The 23,043-nt window shown below is 38.6% G+C and overlaps 2 protein-coding genes and 1 pseudogene across 2 annotated transcripts; 2 read left to right on the plus strand and 1 right to left on the minus strand.

Annotated features, from left to right (window-relative positions):
- Window positions 1–3,888: 3,888 nt before the first annotated feature.
- On the plus strand, window positions 3,889–12,132 carry LOC116204594 (3-hydroxyisobutyryl-CoA hydrolase 1). Its single transcript, XM_031536751.1, has 14 exons — window positions 3,889–4,048; window positions 4,302–4,382; window positions 5,351–5,419; window positions 6,618–6,681; window positions 6,942–7,021; window positions 7,165–7,248; window positions 7,925–8,009; window positions 8,837–8,922; window positions 9,555–9,676; window positions 10,702–10,762; window positions 10,855–10,953; window positions 11,288–11,389; window positions 11,470–11,511; window positions 11,611–12,132. The coding sequence occupies exons 1-14, from the start codon at window positions 4,001–4,003 to the stop codon at window positions 11,749–11,751; spliced, it is 1,164 nt and encodes a 387-aa protein (XP_031392611.1). The 5' UTR covers window positions 3,889–4,000; the 3' UTR covers window positions 11,752–12,132.
- Window positions 12,133–18,319: 6,187 nt separating this feature from the next.
- Window positions 18,320–19,585, plus strand: LOC116204208 (annotated as a pseudogene).
- Window positions 19,586–20,485: 900 nt separating this feature from the next.
- Window positions 20,486–21,619, minus strand: LOC116205621 (mitogen-activated protein kinase 7-like). Its single transcript, XM_031538254.1, has one exon. The coding sequence runs from the start codon at window positions 21,617–21,619 to the stop codon at window positions 20,492–20,494; it is 1,128 nt and encodes a 375-aa protein (XP_031394114.1). The 3' UTR covers window positions 20,486–20,491.
- Window positions 21,620–23,043: the final 1,424 nt, after the last annotated feature.

Raw genomic sequence — 23,043 nt, forward strand, 5'->3', positions numbered from 1 at the left:
AACCGACTGGGATTCAATTGCTGTAATTTGTATTTTATTTATTTGAGAGGACAATGTAAGGATTTATGTTGTACGTTTATTCTTATAAGAATCCCGGTCGGAGAGCGGACGGTCGGAGTGTTTCTTCGAATTTACGGTGTCAAAACGCGTAAGATGAGCGAAACTTAATCATGCAGTAAATAAATAAAATGACAAGCCTAGCAAGTTAGAGTACCGAAAGGGCGTGTGGGATATAGGCCCACACGTAATAGAACCCCCGAATTCGGAATTTCCGGTTCCGTACAGACCATTGCCTTAACATACTAGGTGTATCCCATACCCCTAGACCCGGGTAACTTGCCGGCCCTCGACCTTCGGGTTGTAAAATGGCAAGTGGCGACTCCTTCTCACGTGCGTCCGTCGTGCGTCCCTGGGAAGGTGGACACTCCCAAGCCGCGTTGTATTTAGGCGCGCGCATGCGTGCCTCGACGAGACGAAATTCGGGTGCGCACAGCGATCTGGCCCATTTTGTAATCCGCCGGTCCAACGGTCCCATGGCTATAGTCAAACAACAATCACAAACATAATCAGTTGCAACTAGGCCATCACACATCATAAACCCACACCAAATTCTTATTCCCAAATTATCACAACTTCCGTATACACAAATACAATTCCCATCATATTCCCAATTGAATCACATTATCATCATATATTTCTTACACGATCCACATACTCAATCACACTGCATATTCCAAGTTAAGGTGAATCACAAAGGCCATATTGCTCATATCCGTTCACACAACATAGCAATACCAATTCCTTAATCTAACTACCCCTACATTCATCTTAAATAATTTCTATAATTATAACACACGATTTCACAAGAGAATGGAGTATTCACATATCGTACATACATATACATATATATATATATATATCATTTCACAATGGAATAAAGTAGTAACTGAATATCCAAAAATATTTCATTGGGTCAATTCTTCGAGGTGCAAAGCTCAGTCTCCATGAGCCCTATTAATTATAAGCATAAAAATCAGATAACACACAATATAATAGTTTAAGTATGCATACTGGTGATATTAGATTTTTTCTTCTTTCCAAAAGAAAAACCAACATTAACGCTTCCATACTCGATCTAGCTTTATTATCCCTCCGTTCATCCATCAATGTGAAATAATTAATGAAAACATAACCTCTTCTACATCCTCCAACTTTTACCGAACACTACTTATATAAAATTCTAGGGAAACCTCTCTTACAACAACATATCGTATCATCATTTAATAAGTTGATCTCTCCAAGTTCAATTCAAGTATATTCATAGAAGCCAATGACTAGTAATACAAGGAAATCAGAAGTAACGCCTAACAACATCATTTTTTTTTCACAATAAACACTTGATTCAAAAGTTCTGATTTAAATTCCCCTTTTAATTTCCCCAATTTAACAATTCGACTATGTCGGCCTCCTCAATTCACCAAGGAAAAGACACAATTGAATAAAATGTGTCCTCAAAACTCTAAACTCAGTAACCTGTACCCAATGCGTCGATAATCTAAATAGATATATGATAAATCAGCCATATGTTTTGGAATTTTGACCCAAACCACTCATCCTTCAATAAAGCAATTCATACAAATATTAATTGAGCTCAGCTATACCTACACATATCACCGTAACATAATGGTCTTAATTTTAATAGAATTCGACTATCACAGACCTCTACCTGGAACCATGGTCACTGCACCCTCTCTCTCACAAAACTTGCACTACAAAATGGTAAAGGCATGCACAGTAATTAGTTACACCACAATTCATTGCTACTATAGTGATCGTAAGCTAAGTCAAAACCTTAACACTGAAATGAACAGAATCAAAAGAGAATACAGTTTGAGCAAACCTCCTTCCCTTACTATTTTTATATCACCACAAAATAATCACAATGACATTGATAAGAACCTTAACACTAGACATGTGTACAGAAAATTGAAAGCTTAGTAGCCAAATATTAAGAATGGAAGCATAAACCTCATGGAGCAGAATCTTATACTATCCTAGCGGTTTGTTTGAGAAGACAATAGCAACAATTGCAATTAATCCTTATAAAATAAAAATCCACTTAAATTTTTACCCGAAAATTTAGCTCCTCCTCTGTTTCCTTTGCTCCAACCAGAACCTTCCTTCTCTTCCATAAACCCCAATCTGAACTCTCAATCGAGCTCACGTTCTTCCTTTGTGCTCCATCTTCTTCCGATTCCCTTTGCTCTATCTCGATTTCATACTCTCTCTCTCTCTCTTTTTCTCTCGTGCTCTGTTGTCCTTCGACTTTCACAGCTCCAAAACAGAGCACAAAATGAAAAGAAAATAAAGAAAGAACAGGTGAGATGAAATGAAAGGCGGTGGAAATGGGGGAAGAGTTTGGGCCACGTGCAGCCCATGGCTCCATCCTTTTTCTTTTCTTTTCTTTTGTTTTTTTTTCTTTTCTTTTTTCAGCAACATATATATAAAATAGCATATATATATACGTGTACGAGCATGTGTACTATTTGGCATAAAAAATATTCGAATCTCACATATACACACTTATATAACATGTAAGTAAGTGTATGTATATATATATAAACTATTTGAAATAAAAAAAAATATCAGGTCTCACCGCGGCACGTGTTGTATCTGCCCTTGTTGATGTGTAGCTGACTCACCGCGATCGGCTATTTCATCGGCTAATTGATTGCAGCCGGTTGATGCTGTTGCAGCCGTTGTACTGGTTATTGCTACCATTGTACCAGGTGGTTGGTTGGTGCTACTAGCCGTTGCGGATTGGCGATAGGGTGACTCAGGAAGGTCGATGGGGTTGCTCTGAAAAGCGGTTTAGTACATGCAAGATAAAGTCTGCGAGGAATTTAGATATTGAAAGTGCGGTGTGATAAAAGTAAAGATAGGAAAAGTTAAAACGTGTTTGTTTGATGTGCCGAAAGAGGGTTACAATGTTAGACCGAATAGATACTTATAGGCCTTAATCTAAAATCAAGACCGAGATATCGAATATGGAATAACATTGAAGGATAAGAGTAATTTTCCTAACTAGAAAAATACTCTACCTCTTATTGCTAGCAAAAGTAGCCTAATGAAAGGAAAAATATAATCCTAGTATTCTTGGAGAACAATTCTCTACTTATTTCTAATTGGCAGCACATTCATCTCTTTCTTGGGCAGCATGTCCATCTTCTTATTTTCATATCTTGCCTTATGCTCGAATAAAGCCAATATATCTTGCCATATGTGTCTCATTTGCAATATGGGAACTTCAAATATTCCTCTTCATGAAAGAATTCTCATTCCATCTTGGAGTGTACGCCCATGGGTGTTGCCAAATCCACCACTTTCCAAGAGATGTCTAGGTTCGTGCTGGCCTCTTGCTTGGAGATAATCGGTAGTTTTCATCATTGCATCACTAACCCATTCAATTCAAGGCTATTCTAGTCGAATGTTGCCGTGTTTTAGGTCGGGTCGATTTTTGGACTTCAATCGCGGGCCACATCTAATAGGTCTCATGGGTTTTACACATCGTAATTTGCATTTACCGCGAGGTGCAGAAAATGGGTATAAATAGAGTTGTATAAGTCAAATTAGAATTGTGGTAATTATCAGGTTCCATTTCTCTATTGTTAAGAATTGAGTCTTATGATTTAACAAGTTATGCATGTTTTACTTTCATTTATTATCGAAAAGAGTTCTGTCAATTTAAGCTACAAATCAAATTAGAAAGATAAAAATGCAAGCGTCCACGCAATGCATGGGCTAAATGTTTTTTTTTTTTTTGTTTAAATAAATCGATGGGCAATTATCCCCCACAAGGCTTGAGTGGCTCTGTCCCCGGTTTAAATTCGATTTTCCCCTAAAACTTCCGTTCCGTGTCCAAATAGAACTGCTACGGTTCGCTGTGCTCATCAATTAAAGACTCGAAAAGAGTAAGCAGCAGTCGATCAACAAAGAAACCATGGCTTCCTCTTCTTCTTCCTACCCTTCTGGAGAAGACGATGATCAGGTTTGAATCTATCAATTGAAAGTCTGCTACCGTTGTTATGTCTTTGATGTCCTAATTGCTTTTGCAAACCCCAAATCCGTCTATGAGCTCTGTCCATTTGCGGAGCTCCCTCAACTTAAATGAGCGAGATTTGTTTGGTTTCTCCCAATTTCGCTTCGGTTTGATGCTGTTCTGTCTGCTATCATTACGCATGTCTTGAGTATATTAAATTTTGCGCTTCTTCCCGTTGATTTGTTGGGGATGCCCTGTGTAGGTTTTGGTGGAAGAGAAGGCATTTGTGAGAACTCTGACGCTGAATAGGACCAAGCAGCTCAATGCACTATCCTTTCATATGGTGTGTATATCAATTCTGCATACGAAAATGAATGACGTGAATGCCTTTTGAGGACGGTTCTTCTCCTTTTCAGCTGTTTACTCTTGATTTCGTGTTCGCCCGTTGTCTGGTTTTCTGTTTCTTTGGCTTGGTGAAACCGAGGAATTACAGCCGAGGCTTTCAGCAGCTGCAATCCTTGGGGCATACCCCTAGTCTCGAAATTTTACTTGATCAATGTAATTCAAATTAGAATGTAACAGCTGTTTGTTGTGGGATTCTTTCTTTTGATTGTGGGAAATTATACTATATAATAGCCCACGAGTAGTATTGTTCCCGGTCTCTTTACCCAAGGCTTGACCATAATTATTCTGCTTTATATAGGTTGCTTGATTCATTAGTTTATCCATCTATAGAGTGCAGAATATGGGTTTGAACAATTTATCTTATGGAAGAGTTTAGCAGATTATTTCAAGGAGGGTGTCAATATGTACAGATATAGTCTGCCTGCTTGCCTATGTAGGTACCACCATACCAGACAGAGAATCTCCCAGCTTGCTTATGAAATTGCTAAGATTCTCTGTAGCTTTTCTATGAGATTAGGTACCAAAGGGTTCTCTGTAGTGCTGTTCATTCTTTTATTTTAGTTCTATACTTGCCAAAACTCTGTATCATTTTTTTTTTAAAGATGCCGTGGAGGTTCATTGGAATGTTATTAAATAAATTATTTATGCGAGGTCATGTATGAGGAGTATGAGACACATTATTATTGCTTTTGCAGACTAATATTCATGACCTTTTAATGTGAATGCTGCCCCCATTTGACTTTAGGTGACTTAACTCATTTTTTGTTTCACAATATCTTACTAGTTTCTTTATTTGATTAGTTCATTTGTGGCTTATCTTAGTAGTCCGAGTTGGTTAGATCCTGACTATAAACTTGCTATTTTGTGATTGCCATGCATTGGGTTAATTCTTCATATTGATTCCAGATATCTCAGCTTTTGGATCTCTTTCTTGCCTATGAGAAAGGTGCTGCTGTGAAGCTGATTATTCTTAAGGTACTTCCCTTGTAGCGTGTGTATGGTCTATCTTGTATGTATTAAGATGTTGGAGAAGATCTGGTACTTTTATTTCAAACTTCCCTTCTTGTTGTCATTGGTGAGACTTGGGATTAGCAACTCTGGATTTAGGTTTAGAACCAACTGATGCTTGGTACATGTTCTTGACCTGATGCTTATGATTTCTGAGTACATTCTACGGGGGTAATTTGTTTGGTTTTTAGTGTTGGCTGGACCATCAATTTTATAAGCACTAGTGAAATTGTGTAATTGTGTACTTGCAGTGTGAGATAGATTACATTCATCATACTTTTACCACTCAAAACTTGCGAGGTTGATAAAAAAAGCAAAAAGTTGTTGCCGGCAACCACACCGTGGGTTTTAGGGTTTTGACGCTTTTTGTCTGTACTAGCAAAGAAAGCACATTGTTATATTGTGCAGTTAGATGGTGTACACGTAGTAGTGTTGCTTTTAACTCTAAAATTAATATGTGTTAGCCTTTTCATTTGTTCATTTTTTCATTTTTCTTAACTCTATATCAGAGATATAGCTTCATTAATAGGTTCTGTAGAAGCCTTTTTATGTTCTCTTTGTCTTAGATTATATATACATATAATGTGTATATATATGCACATCTACTTTTACATATGAAATGCAAGAGAACTGTGTTATCTTACTTTGTCAGTCAAAGATATTAGAACAGGAGATGAAAAGGGCATGAGGAATGACTATTTTCAGCGTGTGTGTTGCTCATACTTTTTGAACAATCCTATTAATCAGCTCTTCAGCACAAATGTATCCTTTCATTGTATTCTTCTAGTTTGCCTAGGTTGTTAAATCTCCACAGTTTTAAATCTTAAAAATTAGTCCAGAAATAGTTGTAAAGAATTATAAAGGGGGTCTAGTTCGCCTATGTTTTGCTGTTAAAGCGTTCACAATGGCAGTTGCTTAAAAGTTAGTCTGGAAATAATTGTAAAGAATAATAAAATGGGGAAGAGAGAGAGTAAGAGGTTGAGGTGAGGATTAAAGAGCCAAATTTAATGAAAAATCACTTAATAATCTAAATCCAAACGCATTGTATTTTCATGAGATTAGTATTTTTTTTTGTTTGACATTACTAAACATTTGGATAGTCTACTTTTTGAATTTTGAAGTGTGTAGTACTTCTGAGTTACCTTATATTTTGCTTCATGTTTAGGGTAAAGGAAGAGCTTTTTGTGCTGGTGGTGATGTTGCAGCTGTGGTTCGTGATATTAGGGAAGGTATTGAGCATGTTTATTACAAATGATTTCCTTGAACAGTCCAAAAAGGTCAAAGCTAGGCCTAGGATAAAAGACTCTTATTCTTGTGGAAGATTTTAATATCTGAATTTTTTCTCTTTTGCTAAATCCTGCTGATGCATGTGGAATTGGTTTTACCATTATTGTGATTGTGGAGAACATAAGAGAGTCAATGTTTTAATTTTTTGGATGTAAAGGATGATTATCCAGAGTCAATGCTTATACCTATTTGAATCTGTTAGGTAAATGGAAGCTAGGCGCAGAGTTTTTCCGGAAGGAATTCACCTTAAACTATCTGATGGCGACATATAGTAAACCCCAGGTAGTGTGTGTGTGTGTGTGTGTGTGTGTGTGTATAATATTGAATAAGTAAACTATCTAAATTCAATTATTTTCTTGCGGACATTCTGTTTGTGTTGATTGCTTGGTATTCCGCTCTGATATGTTGTGCCCATGTGACCAAAGGTATCAATCTTGAATGGAATTGTCATGGGAGGTGGCGCTGGTTGTTCAGTACATGGAAGATTTCGCATTGCAACAGAAAATTCGGTATTTCTTTTTTTCTGCTTTCTATTTTAAATTCTGAAATTCCATTTATACAATATCAAGGAATGGAGTGGAATCAAAATAACATACAAATTATGTTGGGGTCTACATTTCCTTTCATTCCACTCTACTGGATAGACTGTAAGTTTCTTTTCCTCATTGAAATGAACCAACTGAAGAGGAATATCTCATTGATGGAAACTCGAAGTTCAGCTGCCAACTTTCACATCTTTTCCCAGCATATCACGACAATGCTAAATTTTTTCTAAATTGTGGCCCCTATTGTTTACTAAATTGCCTCATCGGGTTTATCTAAATTTCTTAACATGTAAGTGGATCTTACAATAGATATTACTAGGTCTAATATAAGTCAAGATGAGCTGGCACAGGAAGGTAGACGATCTTTACAACCTCTACATGCTGACGGTTCTTTATTTTTTATTATTAATTTGATATGGGGTTGGGCTTGTTGTATTCTAGGATTATAGTTAGAGAGATGGATCTAGCTTATAATATCTGTGTCGACTCATGTCTACTCATAAAAAACAATTGATATGTATGTTCTGTTGAGTGAAGACTGATGGTGGGATTCTTTCCTCCATTTTTTCCCTTAATTAAAATGCAGTAGCAGAGTTATTAATTAACTCTCGCTTTTATATATACATTTATCCTCCTGCAGGTTTTTGCCATGCCAGAAACAGGTCTTGGGCTCTTCCCAGATATAGGCGCCTCGTATTTTCTGTCCAGGCTCCCTGGATTCTTTGGTAATGTAGATCTCGAGTAATGCATCTCTGTGATTCTTGTATTTGCCTGAAGAACTAAGGAATTAAGTTTCTGTGGAATAAAGACGTGATTATAATTTATTATTATTTAAAATGTAAATGAGCATTCATTTACAAGCTTTGCCTGAGAAAGTGTGAAGGTCCTTTTGAGTAGGAGTATAACCATTTGAGGCAAAACCAGTCAAATTGACTAAACTACTCTAATTGAGTTGGAAAGACCTCAATTTTTATAACATATTACCAAATTACTAGGTGTGCTAATAATAATTAAACGATGTAACTAGATTACTTGACATATATTTCTGCTAGATTTTGAGCTCCTACACATTAGAACTGCAGACTTATTGATAAAATGTGAATCAAATATAAGTGACACATTTTCAGAGAAAATTTCATGGCTGCATTCAAATTGAATAATAGGTATCTCAGCGACAAGTTATGTCTTGATGTATTAAATTTTTGTTTTTTTATTATTACTATTAAATTTTTGGGTTTTTATTATTACTATTATAAAGACAGATCAGTGCATTTGAGGAACTCAATATTCTGAGCCTTAAGTCTTGAGGTTGAGGAATTGGGTAAATACGATATTTGTGACAAAGTTTTAGTATTTGATGCAATAAACCCGTGAAAGTAGGTATTCATCCCAAGTATAATCAGTCACCTGCTGGCAAGATATTTATTTTACCATTTATTGTTACTCTCTTGCAGTTAAAACTTATGTTTACTCAATCTTTCTACAATTGGATTTCTTCCTCGCTTTTGTAATTACATAAATTGTGTATGAAATTTGACCCTTCTGGTGTCAGGAGAGTATGTTGGTCTTACTGGTGCTAGAATGGATGGTGCTGAAATGCTTGCATGTGGCCTTGCAACTCATTTCGTGCCCGCAAAGGTATTGTTTTGCATTTTCAGAAGTCAGTCAATCTTCATATGGTGAATCCTAGACAAATTAAGGAATAATTGTGCTTGTGGGAGAGTTATCTCTTCCTTTCCTGGTGTTATTTCTAATGTACAAGGAAAATGAGCTTTTCATGGGGGAGTTCATAGCAGGATTTAATATTTAAGATAGCCTACTCTAAGTACATCAGCCCATCTGTCTATTTTACTCCCAGCTTTACATAGAGTTTACATAAGCTGCTGTGATGTCTTGACGATTTGTTCCATAACCCTTTTAGAATTATGAGAATCTTTTTAAAACAGAATCTCATTCTAATAGGCCATTTGTTTTGTTAAGATTCACTTCTGCCAACAAGAACCTCTTTTGTCGCATAATGAGAAAGTTGGTCCAACTTTTTAATCTTTGAGCTATATACCAAATAGAGAAAGAGCCTGTATGAGATAATGAAAGAAAACTTGAAGTTGTGCTCCCTGGGTTTCAGACTTTTGATATCAGATGTGTCTCACAAATCAGAGAATAGGTCTCACTGTTTTTGCTTTAAGTAAGGCATTTGCTAGATATGTTCGCTTTCCTATGTCACTAAATTGATATTAATTAGCCTTTATCAATCTTCGAGTGACGAGCAGAGGTTGCCATTGCTGGAAGCTGCTCTTTTGAAGGTAGCTTCAACTGATCCAGCCTTCATTTCAGCAACAATTCAAGAACACTCTGAGCTTCCTAAATTGAAAGAGCACAGTGCATATAAGAGGTCAGCTGCTGGTACCAAATTTATGATTTTCCTCATCCTGTCTAGGTACTTTTGCATGGCATTGTTAAAGTGTGTCGAGCAACAAGATCCTTTATTGTATCTAACGACCATCTTTATTAGTATCCATGGAATGAAGGCTATGTGGGCTTGTCCACGCATGATTGGAGCTGCTTGAACTTATTAATTAGAACTCCAATTCATCAATGGATGCATCGTATACATTTTCAATTGAAAGGATGGAAATTGAGGGATGACTTAAAAGTCGAAGGAACTGATTAAGACAATCCCCTTGCTTTTATGTACTCTGTAGAAAAGGGGAGAAACCCAGGGTGTTAAGTTGATAGTTAATGCTTCCTAGAGAGGCAATTAGTCTTTGATTACGTAATATATATTCTAAATGCTGCACTTCCGATTTCTTCTTGTTTAGTGTTCCAGCATAAGCTACGTAGCAATCATGAAATTTCAGTATCTAACTGATGTACCAGTGAAATTATTTAGTGAATAGAGACTAGTTCGTCACCGCTCTTTACCTTCAGATAATATTGATGGGTCATAATAGTTCGTGTCCCCTGAGAATATCTTATCTCTGATTGGCAATGCTTCTCTTTTTATAGAACTTATGAGTTGTGTTTTGTTTTGTTATTTTTTTTTATTTTGTTTTTATATATATATATATAGGCTAGGATAACAGTCTGTTAAGGTGAAGTTCCACAATGGGCTATTACGAAAAAATATTTGGGTATCCAAGTAGATGGTGTTCCCCGTAGTATCAGTGTTTGGACATGGACCCATCTGCATTAGGCTCAACTGTAATTTTGTGTGTCATAGTGTTTATTTTGTTGTTAACTTAAGTTTTTTGGGTTGGACAAGGGCTTGTCTAATTGGAGGCCCGCTGAAACTTTACACGTGCTATTGTCATCTATCATTTCTGGAACAATACCAGCACTTAATGGTCCCTGCCAATACTCCCTGATTTTAGCAAATTGTCCACTGTAATGTTCATTAATGAACTATGCTATGTACAGGTTGGACGTAATTGATAGGTGTTTCTCACGAAGAACTGTAGAGGAAATTGTATCTGCTCTTGTAAGTTTTTCATAGCATTCAGTCCATTCCCGGAATCTGAAGTATTATAACCTGCAGCCATTTATTAGATTGAGTTTCTTCTCCTTTTGTAGGAGAGAGAGGCCACGGGTAGGAAAGATGATTGGATCTTTGCCGCCATTGAATCGTTGAAGAAGGCGTCCCCAACAAGCCTTAAAATTACCCTCAGATCGGTAAGTATCTTTTTCTCTTTTATACTTCATCGAGGTGGCTAAAGATGATGATGTTTGCTCCTTTGAAGAATGCCACATCGATGCAGGACCTCCTCATCTGGTCCAGTTAAATGGTCCCTATCTGAAATGAAAATTAGAGTAGCTTGACTTTAGTTGCTCACTCCCCATTATAAAAGGGTTTTATTTATTCCTTATGCTGAGAGCATTCCAATTCTGATTTTATCTCTTTTTCTCCACGGGGGCTACCTGCTTTTCTTTCTTCTTTAGTCCGGGGACCTATATGTCATGTATGTTTAATGGTCATTACCTTGATGCTTCTGATCTTTCTTTTCAGATAAGGGAAGGAAGACTGCAAGGAGTCGGACAGTGCCTAATTCGCGAGTACAGAATGGTTTGCCATGTCATGCGCGGACAAGTCAGCAAGGATTTCGTCGAGGTTTCTTTATCTCATCACAAGATATCATAATATCATGCTGCGGTAGGACATACACTGAGAAATGATCTATTTCTCTCCAGGGTTGCAGGGCTATACTCTTGGACAAGGACAAGAACCCGAAGGTTTGATAAATGATGCTTATGATAATTTCCTTGTACCATCATTTGTATAATGCTTCTCATGTGTGAACTTCTGTTTATCCTTACTGTTTTCTGATGCAGTGGGAGCCTTCGAGATTAGAGCTTGTAAGTGATGAGATGGTGGACCACTACTTTACAAAGGTCAATGATGAAGAGTGGGAAGAGCTGAAGCTCCCACCGAGGCCGTCAAATTTGCCTTCATCAGCTATTGCAAAGCTGTGAAGCTTCACTCATGACACTGGCTTTATAAAACCGACCCCCATAATCATCTGATGACGAGACCACAGCTCAGTGTGCAGCCGCCTCTGCTTGTATGCGTCTAAGATTAAGGAATAATAATGGCAGTGAATATTAAACGATCACATCCAATTGGTCATCACAGCGGTGAGTTCAGCTTCTTGCACATATTTATCTGTTTGGGGCAGGCAGCGACAATAAAACTATTCCGTGCAGAATACTTGAATGTCGAGTGAACTGTGCTATTCATTTTTTCATTAATGAAAAGCTATGTAAAATAATCTTATGCGGAGCATGGATATTTAAGGTATAAAGATTCTCGGATCCTTTGGGTAGATATATCTACCGATAGGAAATTGCACCCTGGATTGCTAATGTTCATTACTGCAAAATGGTCTCATGTGACATGAGGTTGAATGAATACAATAAATTTGGGACAGGGGCTAAGTGAATTGAGCAATCTAAACGTGTTGATTAATTGCAAATTACCGGGCATTACCTAAAGAAAATTAAAGGAAACTGATAAGATTGATTATTATGGCCTTCCAAAATATCAAATGGGAAAAACATAATCTTGAATTTAGCATTTGTTTGAGAATAGCATTGAGTCGAGGAGCTACATGATTGAAACTTCTAACGCCATTATCCTCATAAATTGCGTCGGCAGAAATATCTAAACTCAGCCTAATCAATTACATCTACACTCCTTTTCCAAGTTCATTTAGACGATTAAAAATAAATAATTTGTAAGGAGACAGTTGCAAGTATTAAGAGCAGACAATTGACTAAATATATTGAAATAACAGTCTCATTACATCATGAGAGGAGATCAAATTTACTGTATGCTGGGTTCAATTGCAATCTTAGAGACGAGAAAACATGGGAAAAATCATCTTAGACAAAAAAAAAAACAAAAGGAAATTGTGAGAGTTTCAAGAGATGAAGGAAGCTTTCAGTGTAAACCAAGGTCTTCTTGAGCTCTATCATTTTCCTCGATAATCCGGCCGTAGTCTTCGGCAACAATGACTTGCTCTAAAACTTCTTCCTAAATTCTAATTCAAACATACTGAAATTTGAGAACAAGAGAGAACCAGAAAAACTGAAATCGAAACAAAACGAGTCAGCATACACAAACTCAAACACAATGATAACACCAGCTCTACCACTCCCAAAATTAACTTAAAACATTGTCAGTGATCAGTTGAGATTACATCAGCATGAATTTTGCGACTTTTCTTCCTACAACTCCTTGGATTCGTTTCTTTCATCAATGCTCTTCCTCTTCCTCTTCCTCATCCTCATCATTTTCTTCCTCTGAGAAATTAGGCTGGGGCTTTGCGAACAGCCTCCTTAAATTCTGCTCAGCTGCTCGGTTCCATGCCACTTGGTACTTGAGAGCCGCCGTTTGTCTCTTGTTTAGTTTGCGCTCGGATTCGATTCCTTCGACATCCTCTTCCTAAGAGAAAGTACGGTGGACTGGAAATGCAGCCATTTCGAACTGGAGCTTTGCGGACGGCCTCCTCCAATTCTCTTCATGCTCGGTTATAAGCAGCTTCATAGTCGAGAGCCTTTGTGACTTTCTCGTGAAGGTTGTGCTCGGATTCATTTCCTTTGTCATCCTCTTCTTCCTCAGAGAAAGGAGGGTGGACTGGAAACTCAGCCATTTCGAGCTGGAGCTTCGCAAACAGCTTCCTCCAAATCCCCTCATATCCTCGGTTACACGCCAGTTGGTAGTAAAGAAACTTCATGGTTTTCTTATGAAGTTTGTGCGATTTTCGCTCCATGGTTGTGGGTCTTCCTTTCCTTTTGTGCCCATGGGACAAGGACCACGGTGCTCCGGCTCGAAGCGTGGCAGGTGCTGTTCTTCTTTCTTCCTCATTTGAAAGAACACACTTGCTATCATCAGGCTTAGGCCTCGAACCTCCTGGCCCTTTGGATAACACTTCACGACCCATGACAAAATCGAACACTTAAATATATATCAACACAAAACCAATCAACTGAGCAATTTCTGAATTTTCAGCCAACGCAGAGAGGGAGGAATCGACTTTCTCAGGAAATCAAAGGTAAGAGCAGGACACGCCTGATGGTGCGTGCAGTAGCCCCCGACTTGAAGTCAAGTCGAAGGTGGTCAAGAAAGGGATGGGGGAAAGGTAACTCTGTGGCTGGCACCTACTGATGCAATGGTGCTCGTCGATGTCGGAAGAGATCGTCAGGGTGGATCGACGCCGGGTGGTTGCTATAAGTCTCAGCAGCGATGAGTGGCGTAATCGAAGCCGGGAAGCAGCAGAGACTCAGAGTCGAAGTTGCAACGAGAGATATAGCGAAGAAGAAGTGAAGAAAGACTAAACAGAAAAGCTAGAGCTACTATTTTCTTATTTTCGATCCAGTTCGATTGAATAAGTCGGGTTCGAAATTAAGTTTCTATATATCAGGGTTGATACCGAAAATTACAAAGACAGCCCTAGAGTTTTGTAAATAGACAGCGTACTCCTGCTTTCAACAATAGGAAACTCAGCATCCCCATTTTCACTGATGGAGCAGTTAACTAGGACATATAATATACACAACTAGCCATGGAGCATGGGATAGAACGTGGACTCTTTTTCTCTAAATTTAATATAAAAATTATGTGTTATCAATTATTGAAGATAGTAATTAACAATCAATAACATGGTACTATTAGATATTAAGTGTATTAAAAATTTAATTTCACAAATAAGATGAGAAAAAACTACATAAAAAAGATAATTTGATATAACCTTTAAAAAATTCAAAGTTTTAAAGATTATGCATAAAAAAACAGTATATATATATATATGAATATCAAAGGCTCTAGGAATCACAACAATCTTTCATAACATTGTCATTATTATCCAAGTACTTAACGCAAAGTAGACATACTGGTACTCACAACACGACTTGGTGAAAAGCTTGGTATAATTCAGAGACTGGTACATTTAGTCATATACTTTTTTTGCTAGGCGGTACATATAGTCATATACAAAGGAAATAAGATGATGAAAGAATGATAATGAACCAAAATCAAATGGTGCGGCCTCTGGATGGATAAAGAACTGGTCGAAATTAGACAAAAGCCACGTCCTGTTACTTTTGAAAACTGAGGCAGGTACAAACTCCATCTGACTCAAAAAGTCGCACTATAGATAACAAAAGAAATTTTCCCAAAAAAAAAAATCTCAAAGAATTGGTGCTCAAGGGCAAAGGAAACTGCCTCTCTAACCTCGAAGTGTGGGAAATTCATAAGCAATATAGGTAGAACAGATAATTGAGGGAAAAAAAAAATTTGAGATTTGTTTTTCATGATTTTTATACTTTTGCATAACTCACATGTGTATGGTAGGCGACTTTTTGAAAACTTGCGTGTGGACGTAATCTTGATGTGAGATTTTCAAATATTATTTTTAAATTTTGAAAAATGGACAATCTAAAAGACAAGCTACAAAAAAGAAAAAATAAGAGTAAGTAAGGAACTAGCGGTGGGGTCTCCCTACAGTGGACTCACCTTGCGATGCCTCCACAACCTCAATGAGGATAGATCGCCGACCGGGTGAACTAGCGGGGAACTAGCGGGGAACTAGCGGTGCCTCTGCGATGGGGTCTCCTCATCGCAATGAACTAGTAGGGAACTAGTGGTAGGTTCTCCCCACAGTGGACTCACCCTGCGATGCCTCTGCAACCTTCAACGAGGATGGATCGCCAGTGAGGAAGCCCTCATCGTCGGGATGGATCTACCCCTCTCTTCCCTCCAAATTTGGAGGTCTGCGATGCCTGCGACAACCTCACCTAGGGTGGATCGCCATTGGGGGAGCTCCCATTACCGAATCTATCCATTCTCTCCTCGATAATTTTGGTGGAGAGGGTTTGAATATAGCAATGGGGCTCCCTCGCCAACAACCCACCCCCAGGTGAGGTTGTCGGATATCTGCGATGCCTCTAATGACCTCACCCTGGTGTGGACGCCGGTGGAGGAGCCACCACTGCTAGTCTCCCCCGCTGCATCCCTTTTTTATTAATATCAAAATTTATTTTTAACTTTTTAATTTTTGAAATTAAAAATAAATTTTTAGGCAAAAGAGAGGTGTCACATCATCATAATGTATATTAATGCTTAGTCAGTTGACACATCAGCAAAGATAGGGTTGGTGAGTTTTCTATTTTGAAAGGAGGGTGTGTCTTTATCCATTTACGAAATAATATGGGTGCCGTTGGAATTTACCCAAGGTTTTATGCATTTCGAGGAGTAAAACTCAACTTGTTAGAGAGATTTGGGTGACATTTGAAAAAGAAGTAGCGTATAATTATACTTTATTTCACGGGATGAAGATAAAAGTAATTGAATAAATTTATTATCAAAAAATTGATTGTAATTATAGTTAAGAAAAAAGTATGTGAGAGAAATTATTATTAAATTAAAAAAAAAAGATAAAAAAAAATAATGATTGTGTTGTTAAATTGAGAAAAAAATAATGAATAATTTGGATAATTTAGTATTAAAATATTAATTGTAATAATGATTAAGAAAAATATGTGAAAGAATTTATTATTAAATTGAAGAAAATGATAAAAGAGTAATGATTGTGTTATTGAATGAAGGAAAAAGTAAAGTAGAGTTAAATGGAGTAAAATATGATTTAGTAAAGAAGCAAATCATTAGTCAATTGCATAACGTCTTTAACCTTATGTTTTTGGAGGAGGGATTTAAAGGTGTTACAAACCCTTTGACAAATTCCGCGTTTGGTAAAATTTTAATCAGTCCAAACTTCTTCTTCAAAGCCTAAATCCCAGATGTTCACGCGGCCCCGCAGATAGTAAAATCTCTAGACCACTTTTCATCTTCTTCCCGTACGCTTAATTCCTTCTCCATGCAACGTAAACTACTGCCTCTGCAAGCGCTCCGATCAGGTCAAGGATTTGTTTCTCAGCAATCAAACGGAAACACAGAACACATAGCCGTGTTACGCACAGACTGTCATAATTATTCGTGCTACAAACGGACTGACATAACTTTTTCTCATTTTTCAAAATAACTAAAAAGTGCGACGATTATTCTTAATTTTCTATTTTTATGTAGATATTTCATGACAAAGGATTTTTATTAATTACACTATGAGTGAATAAAATTAAGTTGAAATGAAAAAGGTGGGATGCATAGAGAAAATGGGCAAGAGACCGGCAGTTTTGAGGGAAGAGACGGGGAGAGTAGAAAAAATGTAGAGAGGAGGGAAGAGAATAATGGGTAGTTACGTTTCAACCGAAAAAAAATAAAATAATGGGTAGATAATGGGTAGTTAGGAGAATAACTAGACTGGCCTGAATTACGAAAAATACAGCTTTGAGCTGCAAATTGATACTTCCCTGCAGATTGAAAACCAATTTGACTTGAATTTTGATTTTTCTTCCCTCCCTCGAATCACTACCGCGATGAACCAGAACCACCACCTGGAGCCGTGTTCTTCTGCTGGTTGTAAAGATTGACTTGAGGGTGCGGCAGTGTTCGGCAGGCCAAGGAGAGTTGGTAGCAAGTTGCTCTTAGCTATCCAGGGCTGGGCCTCTTCTTGAGCCACCATCGCACGAATTTTGTTGAAGTTCGGCAATGGTTCCAAGCTGAGGATATTCAACCGGATGGAGCACATACTCGGGATCAAGACCCATGAGAAATTGGTGGGCCTTTTCCTCTTCGCGTTGAGACGCGGATTTGATAAGAATTGGATAGAAACTTTTGATAACTCTAATTTTGTTAGCCATATTTTAAGAGGAAGAAAATTTATTAAAAAATTTTAAAGAGCAATACGATAGGAGTCAAATAGTAAAAAAAAAAAAGAATTATATAAGTAATAAGTATCAAATTTTGAGGGTAACGAAAAAAATGACTCTTGTAATGCCACTTGTCACCTAAAGAGGAGTTACTTTTTGTAACTCGGATGTACATTTTCATCCTTAAAAAAGACTTGGTCTTCTTCACTTCTCTCTTTGTTAAAAAAAAAATAATTAATTTTTGAATATTAAACGGTGCATAAAAAAGGAAAAAAAAGAGAGCACAAAATGAAACATAAAAACACCAAAATTTACTTTAACAAAAACCGACCGTGTATTTTATTTTGACTCAAAATTACAATTATTTGATCAAAAAGGGTGTAGAGGTGATGCACGCCCATGTTTGATAACTAAGAGGTTGCAAGTTCGATACTCGGTCGGACTAGGTGCCCCTTTATTAGTTATTAGAATTTTCATTTCATTATATAATCTCTCTTATAATAAAAAAAATTGCAATTATTTCTTTAAATCTTTTGTAAGTCCTAGTCCCAATATTTCTCTCTTTCATCGCCATTTTTATACTACGAATTAATTATCTTAGATACACACAAGAAGATGTCTCCACCCTCTGCAAGTTCCCTACAAATACCAAAGAGATATAAGCCATCATCCATTCAAGCCATAGTTAATACTGAAAATTTTCAATTGTTACTTCAAATTTTATCTGCTTTTCATCATATATTTTGATTGACTCAATAAAATAGCTAACAAGTATATGAATATTCTCCTTGTCCTCTCGATACTTGCATTTGCTCCCCCCTAGTCATTGCGGGAGGATGAGCGCCGGATACCTTTACCCACAGTTCTACCACTTCGAGTGCCCGAGAACCCAAGAGATAGTCAACTCGGTCGGGGCCAAGGCCGTGGCAGAAGAAGTTCATATGGTTGCTTCCTTGCTCTGGTTTCACTTCCATGACCGTTTTGTCGAGGTTAGCAAAATATGGTGATCATAGGATCCACATTTTTTAGTTTTCCAGCATCTATATAGAATGACCCCGTGCTTGTTTTGTTAGGGATGCGGTGCATCGATATTGCTAGACAGCACCAAAAACATGACTAGCGAGAAGATGTCCAACCCGAATAGAAACTCAGCTTGAGGTTCCGAAGTCATTGACGAGATAAAATCTGCCTTGGAGAAGGAATGCCCGAACACTCTGTCTTGTGCTGACATTCTTGCTTTGGCTGCCAGAGATTCCACCGTTCTGGTAAGTGCTCCGAATCACCGTATCAGAAGACGTGCCTAAACATGAAGATTGAACCTCCTGATCGTACAACAAATTGTTATGTTATCAAATACTGCAGGCACGTGGACCGAACTGGGAGGTTCCTCTAGGAAGAAGGGACTCGAGAAAGGCTAACCTGAGTGTCTCCAACAATGACATTCCAGTCCCGAATGAAACATTCACCACAGTCCTGAATAAGTTCAACTGACAAGGCCTTAAAATCGTTGATCTTATCGCATTATCCAGTAACTATTACTTTATCCCAACTTCATTCATCTAAGGACTAGCTTTTATGCAATTTACTTCTTGGTTATTGCTGTTGGTACCTAATCAGTGATCGATCATATGTACAGGAAGCCACACGATCAGGAATGCCAGGTGCACAAGCTTCGGGCAGAGGCTGTACAATCAGTCCAGGAATAGCCAGCCTGACTTCACCTCAGTCATATGCTGACTGACTCTGCTCAAGCTGACCGAGCTCAGGCATGGACGACAACCTCTTTTCTTTGGACTACGTGAGCCCCACTGCCTTCGACAATGGCTACTTCCAGAACCTGATGTCCTACAAGGGCCTCCTCAACTCTGATCAAGTACTCTTTATGGAGAGCAAGGATTCTCTGGTGCTCGTGAAGAAGTATGCTGAGAGCAAATATGCTTTCTTCTCGCAGTTTGCAGACTCGATGATGAGAATGGGTAACATCTCCCCCCAGACAGGGTCAAAGGGCGAGACAAGAAAGAGTTGCCGAAAGAGAAATTAATCCGTTTTGAGAGCCCTGTTCAATACTTCAATTCCTGGTTGTTTGAGGTTGTATGTTTGTGTTTATTGAAAGTTAATAAAGCATTTCTGATTGTTTGCTGAGACTTTTGGTCTGTTAGGAAATTGACAAACACATTCTAAAGAATGACCAAACATCAGAGATAATTCTCATTCATAAACATCAGATAAAACATGCCCAAAGTTCTCATAAACTCGCAGACATTCAGAGACGAGGTATAGCATTAGCTAAGGGGTGGCTTTATAAGTAATCGATGATTTTGATGGCCTATACAGTTTGAGAAAGTCGATTGCAAACTTCGTTCAGTCTAAAATAGCAACTTCCTTTGCATGATCGGAATGGTCAATACTGAAACGCCTGACAATTGATTTCTCAGAGAGATGATCAGACAAAAGAAATATTATCACCCGGATGAATAATTGCAATAGCTAACTCTGTATGCTGAGACTTTTGGTGTGTTCAGCAATGACAAACATATACACATTCCAAGATCCAAGTTGCCGCAAAAGATAATTTCAAGCCGCAAAAGATATTGAAGCATGACAGGAGCTGATCAACCGAAGGCATCATCTTGAATTGATTCTCATTTCTAGACATCAGAAAAAACTTGCAGGCAACTTCTCATAAACACGCACACATAATTCCCTTCAGAGGATTGGTTTCAAAAGCTACTACTATTTACACTTAGAATTGCACTACTCCTACTCCAAATACCGAAAACAAAGTAATTATAACAATTGAGGTTCTTTGAAATTCGGCGGGACGCCCTTAAGCACCGAGCCTGGTGCTTGGAAAGGTCTTCAACTGCTGATATATGCAGACGTGTACTCACAGTCAGGAGCAAAGAAAAAATGGGCCTAAACAAACTTCTCTTGAGGCATAAACAACCTATCGGCATGGGCCATGGTTCAAAGCGAGTTCGGGATGGCTGTAGACCACCTCGTCCCACATCAATTTCCTCATCACCTTCTCCTTTACGCCCTCCTCTACGTCAATCTTCACCTGGAATTGGGCCGGGCAGTCGACTGTCGGATCGTAAATGTCTTCCAGGTAAGGGTGCTTGAGTGCTTCGGAAGCAGTGATCCTCTTCCTGGGGTCGAACACGAGCATCTTCTCCAGCAAGTCCAATTCCAGAGGATCTGCAAGGGGAAAGAGACTCGAGAGCGGGATTCCTCTACAATGAGGCAGGGACTTGACATATTTCCTCGCCATTGCACTTTGGATGAACTCGAGATCTGCTTCCTTCTGGGTGCCTAGCACGCTGATTATGCACTGCAACTGGTTCTCGGAGCAGGTGCCAGGAAAGATGGGGCGTCGCCCGAGAAGTTCGGCAAAGGTGCACCCAGCCGACCAGACGTCAATAGCTTGCCCATAGTTGTAGGAGCCAAGGAGGACCTCGGGCGCACGGTACCATCGACTGACAACATAGCCAGTCATGAACTCTGAGTCATCTTGGGCTGTCGTTCTCGCCAGTCCAAAATCGCCGATCTTCAGATCACAGTTGGAGTTGATGAGGATGTTGCTGGGCTTGAGGTCTCGGTGGAGGACGTTAGCTGAGTGAATGTAGCAGAGGCCGCAAAGTATCTGAAAGACCATAAACTTCACGTGATTGGCAGATAGTCCCTGACTTGACTTGATAATATGAGATAGGTCAGTGTCCATGAGCTCGAACACCAAATAAATGTCCTTAAATTTCGTCTTCAGGCTCGGCACCATGACATCCTTGAGGGGGATCACGTTGGCGTGCCTGACTTGCCTGAGAATGGCCATCTCCCTCAGAGTCCTGACAGCGGTGGTGTGGTCTTCGAACAATTTGGAGATCTTCTTGACGGCAACCTTCTTGTTCGTCTTCTTATCAAGAGCAGAGCAGACCACGCCGTAGGCTCCTGCCCCGAGAGGCTTGAGGGGCTTATATTTGGCATCCATCTCGAACACATGGTTACATACGGAGTAGTAATTTTTCCCTCTTCGCCGGATTCCATCAGGAGGCAGAGCTCCTTGAATCGGAGGTGCCATTCGGTCAAGGCTGCTTGGCCTGAAAAATTAACAATCCGTTTTCAATATGAGCAACCCACCAGTAAATTAATGAAAGGCACGATCAAACCAAACAAAGAGACCAATTTCTTTCTAACTAAAACTGCTGCCTCTTCCCCAACATCGAAACAAACGAAGTGCTAAACAGATAAAACCGACGATAGCATTACATCACACTCGGGACAACAGATTGGCATGCACCTATGAATGAATAGATTCTTACTTGGTGCAAGCAGCTTCTTGCTTCATCCTTCGTCTTCTTCGTCTCTGCTGCAAATTGCCGACTTCGTGGGGGTGGGGGAATTCGCGGAATGCAGTGGGCTGAAGAGAATCGACTTTCACGAAACTGGGTTTGCACTTGCAGACGTGGGGATTAAGCAATTTAATGAATCTTTGTTTTCGGGTTTATATATGAATCTTTGGATTTTTGTTCCAAGCAGTTATCTGATCTTTCTGTTATGGACGCGCATGACCGTTGCTCCCTCCCGCGCTCCATTTGTCCTTTCTTAATTACGTTTCCTAATTTCTGATTGGCTCTTGCTAGATATTAGCTATTACGGAATAGGAAACATGTGTATTCCCCATATCTTCAATCTCCAGTTAATTAATACGAATTTCGGGATAAAGATTAATTATGTAAATTTGACATATCATTTTATTTTAATTTGTTGAATTAGATAAATAAGGAGTGCATTGGCGGCCAGTTTCAAATATTTCCTCCGCACACATGATCTGGAATAAGGACGTAATCTTTGTTACATCTGCACGTAGGATATTTCTTGCGTGTTTCATTATCGCAGAAAATGCCCGCTCTTGATTTCTCAGTAACTTCAAATTAGACGCTGACAGTTACCTACTTACCAAGAAACATAGCATTGATGCAAATTTTTTCTTCAGTATATGCTTTATCTATCTATTATTGAAGAGTGGTATAATTGGGGATAATCAGGATATGAGAGGTTTATTGGATAGGAAGGGAGCTTTTCTTAAACCGACACTTAAATTTTATTTAGAAATCTTCATGATCTATCTTTAGGATTTGGGTTTCTTGCTTGATTTTATCACCCTTATTTCGATTTTCAACTGGGAAAAATACCATCTCTCCTCCCAAAACTATTGGCGCGTGGCACTTTCTATTTCTGGGACATTTGCCCCCTCAACTATTGTGAGGGGGGCAAATGTACCCCCATCATTAGCATTCCCATCCAAATGGACGAAAGAGTCATGTGCATTACATGTGAATCTATAAAAAAACTTCAGAAAAAAATTCAAATAAGAAGAAGAAGTTCCACCGAAGTCTCTCCACATCAAGTTTATATAATGAGGGTGGTTTATAATTAACCGATGATTTTGATTAGATATCGGCTTATAGAGAACTTCATTTTAGTCTTAAGTACCAACTTCGT

The sequence above is a fragment of the Punica granatum genome, chromosome 4 (assembly GCF_007655135.1).
Source record: "Punica granatum isolate Tunisia-2019 chromosome 4, ASM765513v2, whole genome shotgun sequence".
NCBI classification, from domain to species: domain Eukaryota; kingdom Viridiplantae; phylum Streptophyta; class Magnoliopsida; order Myrtales; family Lythraceae; genus Punica; species Punica granatum.

Excerpts from the sequence above, each read along its gene's own strand:
- LOC116204594 (XM_031536751.1), top strand. The coding sequence starts at position 4,001 with ATGGCTTCCTCTTCTTCTTCCTACCCTTCTGGAGAAGACGATGATCAG. Across the intron at positions 4,383-5,350 it reads ATGCACTATCCTTTCATATG|ATATCTCAGCTTTTGGATCT; the intron begins GTGTGTATATCA and ends TATTGATTCCAG. Across the intron at positions 5,420-6,617 it reads TGAAGCTGATTATTCTTAAG|GGTAAAGGAAGAGCTTTTTG; the intron begins GTACTTCCCTTG and ends CTTCATGTTTAG.
- LOC116205621 (XM_031538254.1), bottom strand. The coding sequence starts at position 21,619 with ATGGCACCTCCGATTCAAGGAGCTCTGCCTCCTGATGGAATCCGGCGA.